At 39.9% G+C, this 13,131-nt stretch overlaps 1 protein-coding gene across 4 annotated transcripts in view; it reads right to left on the minus strand.

The window, feature by feature from the left end:
- The window catches only part of tnk2b (tyrosine kinase, non-receptor, 2b), a 44,193-nt gene that overhangs the window by 22,907 nt on the left and 8,155 nt on the right, over nucleotides 1-13,131 (minus strand). For 2 of the 4 annotated variants that reach the window (XM_026374201.2, XM_026374202.2), the window contains exon 3: nucleotides 2,406-2,599. The exons of 1 other annotated variant lie outside the window; for it this stretch is intronic. In XM_026374201.2, the coding sequence (XP_026229986.1) occupies nucleotides 2,406-2,486 (81 nt within the window). In that variant the 5' untranslated portion in view covers nucleotides 2,487-2,599. Of the gene's footprint in view, nucleotides 1-2,405; nucleotides 2,600-2,734; nucleotides 3,572-13,131 lie in introns of those variants that run through there. One more of the 4 variants, XM_026374203.2, reaches the window with a different exon arrangement.

Genomic DNA, 13,131 nt, shown 5'->3' on the forward strand with positions numbered 1-13,131 from the left:
GAAACCTAGCGAATATATGGTTATACAGAGACAATAAACTCCACATCCTGAGTGGAACTAAAGCTAGAATAAGACTGAACAGATCAAAATGTACTTACTGTTTATGCCTAAAAATGTAAATGTAAATAAAATTATTACATTCAGGTGTCTCTGATGCCTGACTTGCTTAGACCTTGACATTCACAATAAGGCTGCTAGTAAAGGCCTGTTCAGTGGCTCCTATCTGAGCTTTATCTGCGTCTCTCTTTCTCTTCCCTTACGTATACATGCACATAAATGCTGACTCACTGGCTGTACAACTAGAATGTGAAATAAGGCCAATACTGTAAACTCCAAATGAAATGTCCGATAGTGTAGACTGTATTAGCACAAATTGACATCACATTAGTGACGCTATTTAATGAGATTATGAAAAACAAAATGCTGTGGCAGTCTGCATACTGCAATAAACAAACACACACACACACACACACACACACACACAAAGCTTGATTCTGTAATATGATGCTCACTGTACGCACACACAGGCATGTAGAGGCATGAGCTCACATCTGCTGGATTCACACTGCTATACAGTGTTGGGAATTAAGGCGGCTTAGTGGATACAGGTGGACACAACACTAGGGCATTTCTATAAAAAGGTGGTGAAAAATGGCAAACATTGCTCTGTGGTTTGGTGACGAGTGCCAAAAACTGAAGAGTAGCGTGAAGGAGTAGTTGAACAAACAAGATTAATCCCTAAAACAACTCTGCAAGCAAAACATCCATACACACATGCAAGCATGCACAGACAGTGCCTCTGACAGAGGCCTGCATGCACAGACAGAAAGAGATGCGTCATTCCTGATGTCACAGATGTTGTTAAGTTGATGTTAATTTGTCCTTAAATCCCTTCACAGTCCACAACACCTCATTATACACAGAGCTAAAAGAGGACGGGGTTATGTGCAGTGGTGGGCGTCAACATAGAAAAGAACTGTGGGAATAAAAGGAGCTATGGATACAACTCCGGACATACTGTATGGGTTGCCTTTTGTCAAGGTTGTTTTGGTAGCTTGGCATGGCTTAATATGTGTTACGCCTGGAAATATACCAACCCTAAGCCATCCCCTCTTTGATCCTCTAAAAGAGGGGTAAGGAGGGCATTAGAGGAAAATGTCAGTGCACGAACCAAGCTAGAACAACATACACAGCTATCAACAGATAAATGAGTGTATAAAAAAGTAAAGAAAAAAAAATCTCTCAGTCTTTACAGGGAAAAGTATGTCAGCAAAACTTCTATTTTAATGACAAAATGGTAAAATGGTCTCACAAAGGTGCATACGTATTGCAAGTTACCAAAACCTTACATGTCTTTATCTCCGTGTTTCTGAAGGAAAAAAGGGAGACTGTATGCAGTGTCTCATGGTTTTGTGGATTAAGACTAGAGAACCAATGTACTCAGCACAAAGCTGCAGATGTAGAAAGAGACCGATCTGATTCAGCAGACAGCAACAAGGACAGCTGCAGCATCCACTAGCTTAACTCTGCTGAACTAACATAGAGGCTCTAAACACAATTCAACATTCATACATTGAAACTGCACAGATCAAAACATTTATTCAACCATTGTACTTTCTATACCCATTCATCCTTAGCAGGGTCAGAGGGCTGGAGTCTATTCCAACACACTATCCAGCAGGGCTGAAAGAATCTTATGCTTCAGCCATCTTATCAAAACCCTAACAATTTATCCCAAACAATACTATATTGTTGAGGCTGATTCTAATATAGAGATCTAAAAATATAATTATAAATAATAGAGAGATAACAGTGTCAGTGCTCTTTAATCGACAAACTGTATAATGGTGACAATATTTTATTGTGCACACGTTTGTCCAGTGTCGACAATATCAACATAAAGTATCCAACCACACAAGTAAATTAGTTCCTTATCAATCTCCTGCTTTAATTAAATGAATGACATAAAAGCTAAAAAAAAAAAAACAGCTACAGCTGGGCCCGTCAGTAGATCATAGAGTGTGTATAAGAACACAAGGGTGTGTGGAAAAGGTGAGAGGGAATATGGTGTCACCTGTCACTACTCTCACTCGGCAGCACCTCATCAATAACCCCGTGGGTTAGTATTCAGTAATTCACGCACACACGCAGGGGTTGGCCTAGAGTGTGGGTGTGAAGTGCATATGCTGTGAGTGGGCATATGGCGATTGAGGAAGGTGCTGGTGTAAAAGAGCTGGTTCTGTGTAAGACATGAAAAAGCAGCAATCAATGCTGTTTAGCTATTTCCTAATAGCTGAATGCTGATATTTCTGCTTACTGCTTATCTGTCTAAAGTCTCCACGTTTGTCCGAAGTGGTGTGGCACATCACTACTACTGTATAATTAAGGGAGCTGCAGAGGTCTACCTCTTCATCATCGCAGGGAAGGCTTTGGTAGTCAGGCTCTGACGTCTCTTGCAGCCTCTGGTATTCTGCCGTCTCTCCCATTGTGGGGATCCAACACTCCTGCCCAGGGCTTCTTGTCCACAAAATCTTCAAATAGCCACAGTTCTTGTCAGTGAGTAACCCGCACACTTAGTCAGCCCGCTTCGAGGTCTGTGCTGTCGTTGGGAATACAAATACAGTATTCAGCATGTCAGTGACTTTACAGTGTTTCATTATTTCCCATATCTCTGCACAATATTTCTAACAATTTAAATAACTGTGGTGTTGTTGTGTATGTCCAGTACTACCACCTTCATAGTCTTCATCATTCAGTCGAGTCAGAATTTGTTAAAAATGGTAGGACAATGAGTTCCACGTTGTGATAACAGGTCTGTGCACTCATCACTGAAAATAGTCGCCGAGTACACTTGGGGATTCTTATTCTTCTGAATAAATAAAAAAGACAATATGCTTGTTTAAAACAGGCCAAGCTTGTCAGTGGCTTCAGTCCTCAGGAAACATCAAAACAGGTAACTCCAAATAATTCACTGAGCATGTCCATGAAGACAAGGAAATCCCTTCTGTGGGTCCTCGGTGGAGCTGCTGCAGCGCTGGGATGATGCAGCCAAGGTGTGGCACTGGAAGTGACAAACTAGCAAGCTCTATTTCTGTCGTCCCATCTCACACCACGATAATGACCTCTCCCCTCAGTCTCTCAGCACCTCATTCATCTCTGATGTCACCGTCTTTCTCTCTCGCTGCTCTTGTTCTCCTCGCTTAAGTGCTGATGCATGCACTTCACATTTAGCGATGCCCGTCTCTCTGTTCCTATTTCAGTGCCCCAGGCATTACTCCAGCCAGCTTACCTACGCTGACTTACCATCAGGAGTGAAATATCACAACAGCGCAGAGCAGACATCATCCAGGAGCTGCTTTTTATTTTCTGCCTGTTTGAGTTCATCCTTCCTTTGTGTTCTTCTGTTTTTTCCCCCAAACAAACCTTGAGCAGCTGTCCAATCAGACTGACAGCTCTGCTGGACGGATTTTTAACACTGCTTTGTCCTAAATGGACTGATTGCTCGGTCGATGCCTAACCCGTTGCTGTTGTTATTGTTTTCCCCCTCCTCTCCTCCTTTCAGTCCCTCACGCTCTAACCCGCTTTGCACACCCCTACTTTTCCATTTCAGCTCCGGCTCAATGATTCGGTGAGTGGTCACCTCCTCTATTACCGTGGCAACATCAACCCATCCCACCTCCTCCCTGCTCTCCTGTGGCCTGTAGTCACAGCAATCCAGTCAGCGGTGGTCCTGATAGAAGCAGCCAATGATGCTGCGGCAGGCTGACAGAGGTGGGAGGGGGAGGTGAGACAAGGGCAAGAGGCGGGGGAGCCCTAATGAGGAGAGTTAATCTTCCCTCTGAGAGGGAGAAAAACACGACCATGCTGCTTTGTGTGTGTGCGTCAAAAGCACCTCTCCACTACAGGCAGGCCATCCAGGCCATCTGGATCCTTGCTGAGCGGACATCTGGATAGAGGGGGAAATAGAATAAAAGAACAGTGTGTGTGTGTGTGTGTGTGTGTGTGTGTGTGTGTGTGTGTGTGTGTTAGAGAGAAAGAGGGAATGCTTCAGTCTTTCCTGGGTTGTGTACATCGTTTCAGGCACAGAGAGTAAATGGCAGCACCACATAGTGCTCATTGACTCATACACATCATCTTTATCTCATCTTTCCTTTTTCCTCCTTCATCTTGTTCATTTCTTTCCTCCTGATCCTCACCACCTCTTCCTTCTCTCTCTCTCTCTCTCTGAGTCCATTCCAGTCTTCTAGTCCAGGCCAGTTATTCACAGCCAGCTAAGCAACATATTCATTTTTGCACTCGATCCTCTGCCTCTCCTCTGCGCTGTTGTTGAATCTGTTCTCCTGGAGGTCAGCTGTCATGCAAATGGCACGCAATACTATACTAAGAAGAGCCCTACGAAGAGCCCTGAATTTTCGACAGTTGATATCTACAGTATACGTTTTTGCTAATTATCCCTCCACACTTCCCTATAAGCAACATTTGTATCTACAACACTGTAATGTAATAGATACCTTTGTGAAGGTGTCTGACTTCACGCAGTGCTGGTTTAGATACTTTAAAGAGTATATAAGTACAACCTTAATATCAAACATAACTATACACGTTAACAGCAACAGTATACAGGTTTGGGGCAGCAGTTAGCTCAGTTGGTAGAGTTACAACAGAGTTACATTCTGCATATTGCATTTTTCTGTTTTATATTGTAAACTGAATCACCTTCAGCCCCCATATATACCAAGTGTAGCCCTGACTTCATACTCCAGGCTGTAGCCAGAGGTCTTTTAATCAAAATCGATGAAACTGATGCTGAGATATTGTGAATAACACTGGATTCTACACTTTCCATGCTGCATAATGCATTTTAAATTAGACTTGATGTATGGCTCCATCTTTGATACTACATGGTCTCAGCATGTCAGCAAAAATCAGGTCTTGCCAACTCACCCTGTACATGAACTTTGTATATAAAATGTATGCAAATAATTATTTTACTCACATAGAAAAATTAACTAAGGTATTAGTGGAATGTCACAGAGAAGTTGAACCAAACGCAGGTTTTTCCCCCCATCAAAAAAGTTTCTTATTTGAAATAATTAGTATGTTACAGACCTGTTTTTGGTGGGGCTCCACCTGAGTGCTCTTAACAACCAATTTAGACTCACAACACCAAATAATTCCCTATGTAAAAGAAAAAGAAATCTTATGAGTCACAGCAGCACGACCCACCCATCATGTATGGTCTGAGATCAGATTCATTGACTTAACTGATGACTTCACCTAAGTGAGGGTGAAAAAAACAGACATGCTACCAGATGATTCACTAGTCTACGACAAGACAACAACAACACCGAAACCCCGCAGTAGCGCCGTTATCTACTGCAGCTGTCCAAACAATTTTCCCCAAGGGGATTAATAAAGTATGTCATTATCATTATCATTACACAATCTAACACTTAGACTTCACAAGGCAGGGGACTAAACTTATAGGGGAACACAGTAAGGAAAGTGGGTACTAAGGAGAGACAAGAAGACAGGAAGGACATGCTGCCCAATAGAGGCCATGATAAATGTAAGGTCACTGTTGTTCACCGCCTCTATGTGATGAACATTACATGCTGAATATAACTGATGTTGCTTATACTGTGGGCAGAAATAAATGCAATAACCCATTAACCCATCCCAAATCACAACAACTAACATTTAAGGTTATTATGCTTCTTCGAGCCACTTGATTATTTTTTAAAACACAGTATCATATTGTTCTCTTTAGTGTAATTTTCTTTCCTGACTGACTTCCTTTGTTTCAAATTTATACTAAAGACAGGCTGACAGTTTGAACCTTCTCTCACTAAATAAAATAGTAAAAAAAAAAAAAATCTTCACATCTAGCCCTTATAACCCTTCCTGCCTCCTCCATAAATGTGGAAAAACCCTTCATTAACCCAGTGCAGAAGCTGCAACCTTTCACCCTTGAATTTCTTGTCAGCCATCTTGCGTCAGGGGTAAGGTAAAGCTGAGCCTGTTAAAACACGTAAACGCCTTCTCTGTTCCCATGATGAAGAGCAAGCAAAAGCAAAGCAGACAGGCTGTGGGTGTAACAGCACAGTGTTCCCATCCCAGCCCAAACATCACAGGCTGTTAAAACACTCCCTTTATGAGACCGTTCAGAGTCCTTAAAGACTAAAAGGACTGCGACTTCTGGGTCGCTTTTTATGACCAGTGGTGGGTAGACAGCAGACTCTGGGGGCAGCAGTAAGCTTTTAAACAGAAACTAGATGAAATCCCTGATGTATCCTATGATATGGGACTCGTAGGGTGGAAATATAATCAGGGTAGTAACTGGACAGTATTACAGAAGTGGCCATCTGTAGTGACTATATGGTTATTAACAAAATACTGTTCACTAAATTTAGAAGAAAAAAAAAAAAAGACAAATTACCGATACAGATTACCAATGCGCGTATTGATGTCTGAAGAGTGAAATCTAACAGTAACAAATAACCTTAATCAAAAAACAAAACAAAATAAAAAATGAACACTATCTACCTGTATATATTTAGCTCATTAGAACTGCACTTCAGTAGTATTTAAGGGAACTTATAGATACAAAAACAATGTTAGTGCTGCAATCAGTCAACAGATGAATAAATCAGCAATTGTTTTGATAATCAATCAACTGATAATCAACCAAAATGCCAAATTCAATTCACTTCAGTTCAGTTACTTTAGTGCCGAATCACAACAAGAATTACCTCAAGAGACTAAGGTCAAGAGCTTCCTAAATTACACAGAAAAAACTACAAATACCCTCTTGAGCAAGCACTAGGTGAAGAGGGGAAAGTAGAGAGAGAACAACAACAGAGTCATATTGTGCATATTGCATTTTCCAGTTTTACATTGTAAACTGAATCAAAATCAATGAAACTCTGCTAAGATATTGTAACCAACACTGGATTCTACACTTTCCATGCTGCATAATGCATTTCAAATTAGACTTGGTGTATGGCTGCATCTTTCATACAACATAGTCTCAGCATGTCAGCAAAAATCAGGTCTTGTCAACTCATCCTGTGCATCAACTTTGTATATAAAATGTATGCAAATAATTATTTTACTCGCATAGAAAAATGAACTAATGTATTAGTAGAATGTCACAGAGAAGTTGAACCAAACACAGGTTCCCCCCCCCCCATCAAAAAGGTTTCTTATTTGAAATATTTAATATGTTACAGACCTGTTTTTGGTGGGGCTCCACCTGATTGCTCTTTACAACCAATTTAGACTCACAACACCAAAAAATTCCCTATGTAAAAGACAAATTACGAAAATTTTATGAGTCACAGTAGCACGACCCACCCATCATGTATGGTCAGAGATCAGATTCATTGACTTAACTGATGACTTCACCTAAGTGAGGGTAAAAACAGCAGACATGCTACCAGATGATTCACTACTCTACGATACAAGAAGAGACATTAAGACTGACCAGTGGCTCTGCTGTTTTGCTAAGGTCATTACTCCAGGGAAAAATGTTGACTTAGTAAATGAGTCACTGGCCAGTAAGGAAGCTGATGTAGCTGTGGTCAGGGTGTGGACTGAAATACTACAGTAACACCTTTAACGTTTCTGACTTCAACTTAAGCAATGAAGTGTGGACTAAAACCTAACTTTAGATTCACATACTAAACCTATTTTCTCTTTAAATACTTTCCATATGCTGAAAAACCTTATTAAGATGGCAGCTGGATAGCTGGATGTAGTGATAAAATCGCCACCCTCTATGTGGGAGACTGGTGTTCAAATGCCGGCTGTGGCCCCTAAATTTAGTAGGGGTCCTTAGGCAAGACCTCCCTACTCTTACCCTGCCTTTGCTTTGCATGTATTGTAAGTCACTTTGGATAAAGGTAGCTTCCAAATGAGTAAATGTAAGATTTTCATGTACTAGTGTGATGTTACATGTAACAATTGTGCAGCAGAATATCTCCATTGTAAAGCAAAAGAATAAACAGCCGTTATATAGGAAAATGTGTTTCAGTCATCAAATGTTGATCCACAATGCTTTGAATGGTAAAATAAACAATTAACCACAAATGTTATCTTTTTATATATAAAGTGTCACACTTTATATATTCAAATAACCTTATTTATCAAGCTCAAGTTGTAATTAGTATTTTTCACAGTTTTTTTTATATTTATATTTTCTATATTTAAATAGTTGAAAGACTATTAATCAACAGTGATGATAATAATTTGCTCCTTCATTTAATATGAATTTATGAATAATTTTTAACATTAATTCATCTTTCTCTGTCACTAATGAGATTTAGACTCTATGGTATTAATTAATAATAACAGGAAAGGTATTAGACATGTTTTGTTAGTGAATAACCATTTAAACCGCTGTGCCTCACACCTTGTGTGTTTTTCTTTGGCTTCCTGCTGGCCACAACAACCTAATCGTTCTACCGTTATCTCCACCCATTTCTCTATGTTGACTCTATAAGTTAGGAGGTGCCCCAGTGGTTTGGTGCAGTGGGTGACTCTCAGGATGACTAGTGGCCTAGTTCATTTCTGTTTTTGCCAACACAGGCTTGCAGGCAGTGGAGATACAGACTCCAGGTGCAACATTGATCCAACACCCACACACCTACAGACAGAGATAGAGAGACAGATGGACCTTTGTTTCCCTCTCTTTTACTCTTATCTCCTCATGTCATCTCTATCTGAACTATGGAATAAAGGCATCAAATGCCTAAAGTGCTATAAAAACAGCAACAACGGCTTGGTTTCCAGTAAGATGGGCAACTGAAAGCGAGATGCATTTTCTGTATCACTGAGTTACAACATTTAACAAATCCCATTTCCTATTTCAGGCTACTTTACGTTCCTGTTCATCTAAATTTCCTCACTGTGTGTGGATTAATAAAATATCACATCCTCACTCTGAGGACGACAGTAGCCTTACTGAGGACTAAAGACGGCCTTGTTCAGCTTTGAACAATTAAGTCCACAATTGTAAACTTAATAAAAAGGGAGCTGTTGAACGATGGCTTGTCCCTGACCCAGCATGCATTGTAGGAATCAATCAAAGTTGGGCATAGAGTAAAACCTTCTAATAACTTCCACTTACTGTTGAACATGTAATATGTCATACAGAGTTGTCAGGAGAAACATTATCCTCAACAAATCCTCTCTCATCACCCCTTTCCCAGAAGGATTTCCACTTCAGTTGAATCAGAGTTAAACAGGCACACTCAACAAATCCACTGTGGATAGAGGTGTGCGTGAGAGAAATTAAGAGATAAAGGAAGAATACATGTTTGTTTGTACAAATGTGATAGAGTGTGAGAGATAAATGGGACTCTGTGCTATATATTGTACGGCTCTTATGCTGTCCTTCTACAAAGTGTTGAAGAGGTGTGCGAATGTGTGTGGTGTTGGTTTTCCCCTGCCACAGCAGGGTAAACAGGTGGGATTTAGCAGAGCCTGTGTGGCAACACTAGGTTGTGCAGGGTAGTAGATGACAGGATTAAAAGAATGGGAGCTAAGGACGAGGGTCCCACTCTCTCACTTAATCTGTATGTGCATTGGTGTCAAGGTCACAGGTGATGAGGTATGCAAATCTTTGGTAACTAAAGCTCTGAATGTGGCGCTGCCATCTGGATGCCTGTACATCTTGCCAAGGCTGTTTGTCTGTGTGTGTATGTGTGTGTGTGGTGACATTGAAGTGACATCGAACATACGAACTGATTCACACCCTCAGCTCACATGCCAAACCTGCTGTCCAGAAATGAAAGCAGCTTCCATATATGACACTATGTTTTATTCCACATTACCATCTATAGCTGGATGGTAATTCAATATAGTGTTAGCATCAACTGTGAGTGAATTTATGCTGTGATCATAAAAAGTTTGTATTTTTTATTTTATATATATAACAATTTGATTGTTAATCTTTGTATACATTTATCTCATCATGTATACTGTATCAATATAAAATCAATTTTAATAACATAATTTTAATTCATTTTAACCACCCTTTTTAACCATCTCTAGCTCAAAATAGCTTTAAATCTGAACTATTTGTAGTTTTGCATTTTTAGGTATAACGTATGTTAAAAAGAAAACCCTTAGTTCTAGGCTATACCTGCAGTGAGTTTATTACATACAGCTAGCTGGAAACAATGTAGTCTAATGTCATGGCCCTGAAATAAATTCTCCCTTCATGAGGTTTACAGATACAGGTGTTGATATAAACTGTATGATCATGGTTGGAAAATGCAGGTTGTGGCATTTTTGAATTGCACTGAGTTTTGACTAACAAAAGTGATTCTTTAGTCTAATGGATTTATATCTTTTCCTGTTTAATTGCACAGTTTAACATCAGCACAAACTACATGATGATCATACAGTTGAATTAAGACATATTTAAAAACGGCATGAATAAAACTGAACAATCTTACATATCTTTCTATCTTTCTTTATTCTGACCACATGGTGGCAGCAGCGAGAAGACAATGGAACTTTAAAAGTATCTTAATGAGGCAGGTGTACAATAAGTAGCCCAAATCAGATAATATAAGATAAGATAACTTTACTACTCCCCACAGGGAAATTCATGTTTAAACTCAGATTTGTTTCTTTGAAGTTACAGCAGAAATCCTTACTTATGTGTTTTAATAGTCAGGCGGCACTGTTCAGGTGACTACTATGACTAAGCAAGTTACACATATGATTTCAAACATATGGTCAGAATGTTTTTTAAATCATAATAGAAACATAATGGACTTTGAGATTATTGAGGTAAAAATATTGGCCAATAGTGAGTACTGCAAACAAAGTGATTTAGGAGAGATGAGAACCTGAAGACTACTGTTAAAACTAATGAAAGGTTAAATGTTAATAATTCACTGTAATGTCTGTCTGCAGCTTACATGGACGTCATCTCTGCTGGTTTTGGAAAAAACAGACATCCCTCACTAGCACTTGTAATTGCATGCAGAACTGTGTTGTTTATCGTTCAGCTTAGCGAGAAAAAGTGTGAAGTGTAAAAACCAACCATCTACCTTAAAACTTATGATGGTCTCTGAAAACAATCTGTCCTGGTGTCCATTCACTACACCTTCTACTTTTTCTCTGTGTGTATAAATCACAGTTTAGAGGTCTGAATACCTGGCCACTGTGTAAGGTGCTATTCTAGTCCTCGCAACCCAGTAGGACTAAGTGATGAGCAGACTCTATAGATAAGAGGGACAACAATACATACTGTGAACCTGAGTGTGTGTGTGTGTGTGTGTGTGTGTGTGTGTGTGTGTGTGTGTGTGTGTGTGTGTGTGTGTGTGTGTGTGTGTGTGTGTGTGTGTGTGTGTGAAATATAAAATAGAAAGACTAAAATAGAAAGCCACACAAATACAGCTTGTCAAAAAGGTGGAGCACATCTTCAGAAAAGTAAAATACAAAATTCTTCTTGTTGCTGTACATGTGTAATTAGTACAACTAGTCAGTACTATGACATTTATCCTTTGATATGAAAGCAAAACTTAATTTTTAAATTATGGAAAATAGTCTATTGCTGTGAGCTGCTAATGTCATTTGGTGATCTATTACAGGGTCACCTAATCAGGAAACCTGATGCGGTAACAACACCAGTAACATAAAATGCATCTGAAAGTGAGACACAGCACACCAGTCCACAGGGTGGTGGTAAACTAATACGTATCTATCTGTGTAGAGAAACAAAATGAGAAGGGATTATAAGGAAAAACGAGAGCAAAAGGTAAAAAGAGGGACAAGGCAGAGAAAGCCCCAGGATGGCAGTGGGGTGTGTGACAACTAATGAGTAAGCAGACTAGGGTGGTATGGTGTGACAGCCGGATGTAAGTTCAGGGTTAAAATAACACTGTCCTCCCTCACTCACTCCCTCACACACACACACACACACACATATAGACTGTGACTCCCAGAGGCACCCTTTCTCCAAGTTCTCCTCTGTCAGTCTGGGCCCCCGAGGCCCTCCAAGCATTTAGAGACACTCACTGGTTGCCGCAGCTATTCTGGGATGTTCCTCTCTGCTTTCCAACTCCTTTTTAGCCCCTAACCCTCCAACATTGCACTGTATCTCTCTCTCTCTCTCTCTCTCTCTCTCTCTCTCAATTGACCCCCACTGTAATTGAATCACTAGATTTTTGTTTTATAGAAAAAATGAATTTATTCTTGGGAAACTGTGGCTATAATGGAACTAATTTTCTTTGCCCTTGGGTTATGCAGTACTTATCTTACATACTCACAGGACCAGTAATACTTCTAGTTGCTCTAATTCAATTTTACTCCGAATAAAAATGTGTTAAAAAGAACTGAAAGAACTGAACTGAAAGTGTCCTAACACTATTTATTATCATCATTATGGCACTGATCTATAACCTGCATTTTAATGTTGTGGTTGTTATACTTAGCTACAGTACATAATATACAATTTCTTCATACTACTTAACTAATGTTTTAGAAGTTAAACTGCAAATAAATATGCAATTACATATCACACCTTTGCTGAGTGGACTATCCCCTCCACAGACCAAGAAGCTCTGACCTGAACTTAACAATACTCTGATGAAAGCAGCTTTTACATGACTGCTGCTCACCCCACTGATCATCTGTCTCTGATATGTAAACAACTGCCTTGGTAGCGACATTCATTCATTCACATAGTGTTTCACAAAACAAAAGTATACATCGAGTGTCACTGAGTGCACCCGCTCCCACAAAGTCATGCTGGCACAATTCCTACATTCATTGGCCCACATACTGTACACTTTCACTCACGCTGTCCCTATCGAATTTTCAACACTCTATCTGAACTCTCAAACACACAGACTTGATTATTATTTCTCGTTGTATTGATGATCGTAAGCACCTGTTTGGGAGTGTCTGGCTGGCCAGCATCCTGTGGGTGGGTCTGTTTGTGTCTGAGGAACAGAGGGGTTTCTATTAAAACTACCAGTGTGATTCTCACTTCCACCTACTCTACCTCATCAGCTCAAGCTGTTATTTGGTGACTGTGTCTTTCAAATACAAAATAAATCATCAACAAAACTAGTTCCCTTTAGATGCATATGACACAGCAACTACATCAAT

The sequence above is a fragment of the Anabas testudineus genome, chromosome 17 (assembly GCF_900324465.2).
Source record: "Anabas testudineus chromosome 17, fAnaTes1.2, whole genome shotgun sequence".
NCBI classification, from domain to species: Eukaryota; Metazoa; Chordata; class Actinopteri; order Anabantiformes; family Anabantidae; genus Anabas; species Anabas testudineus.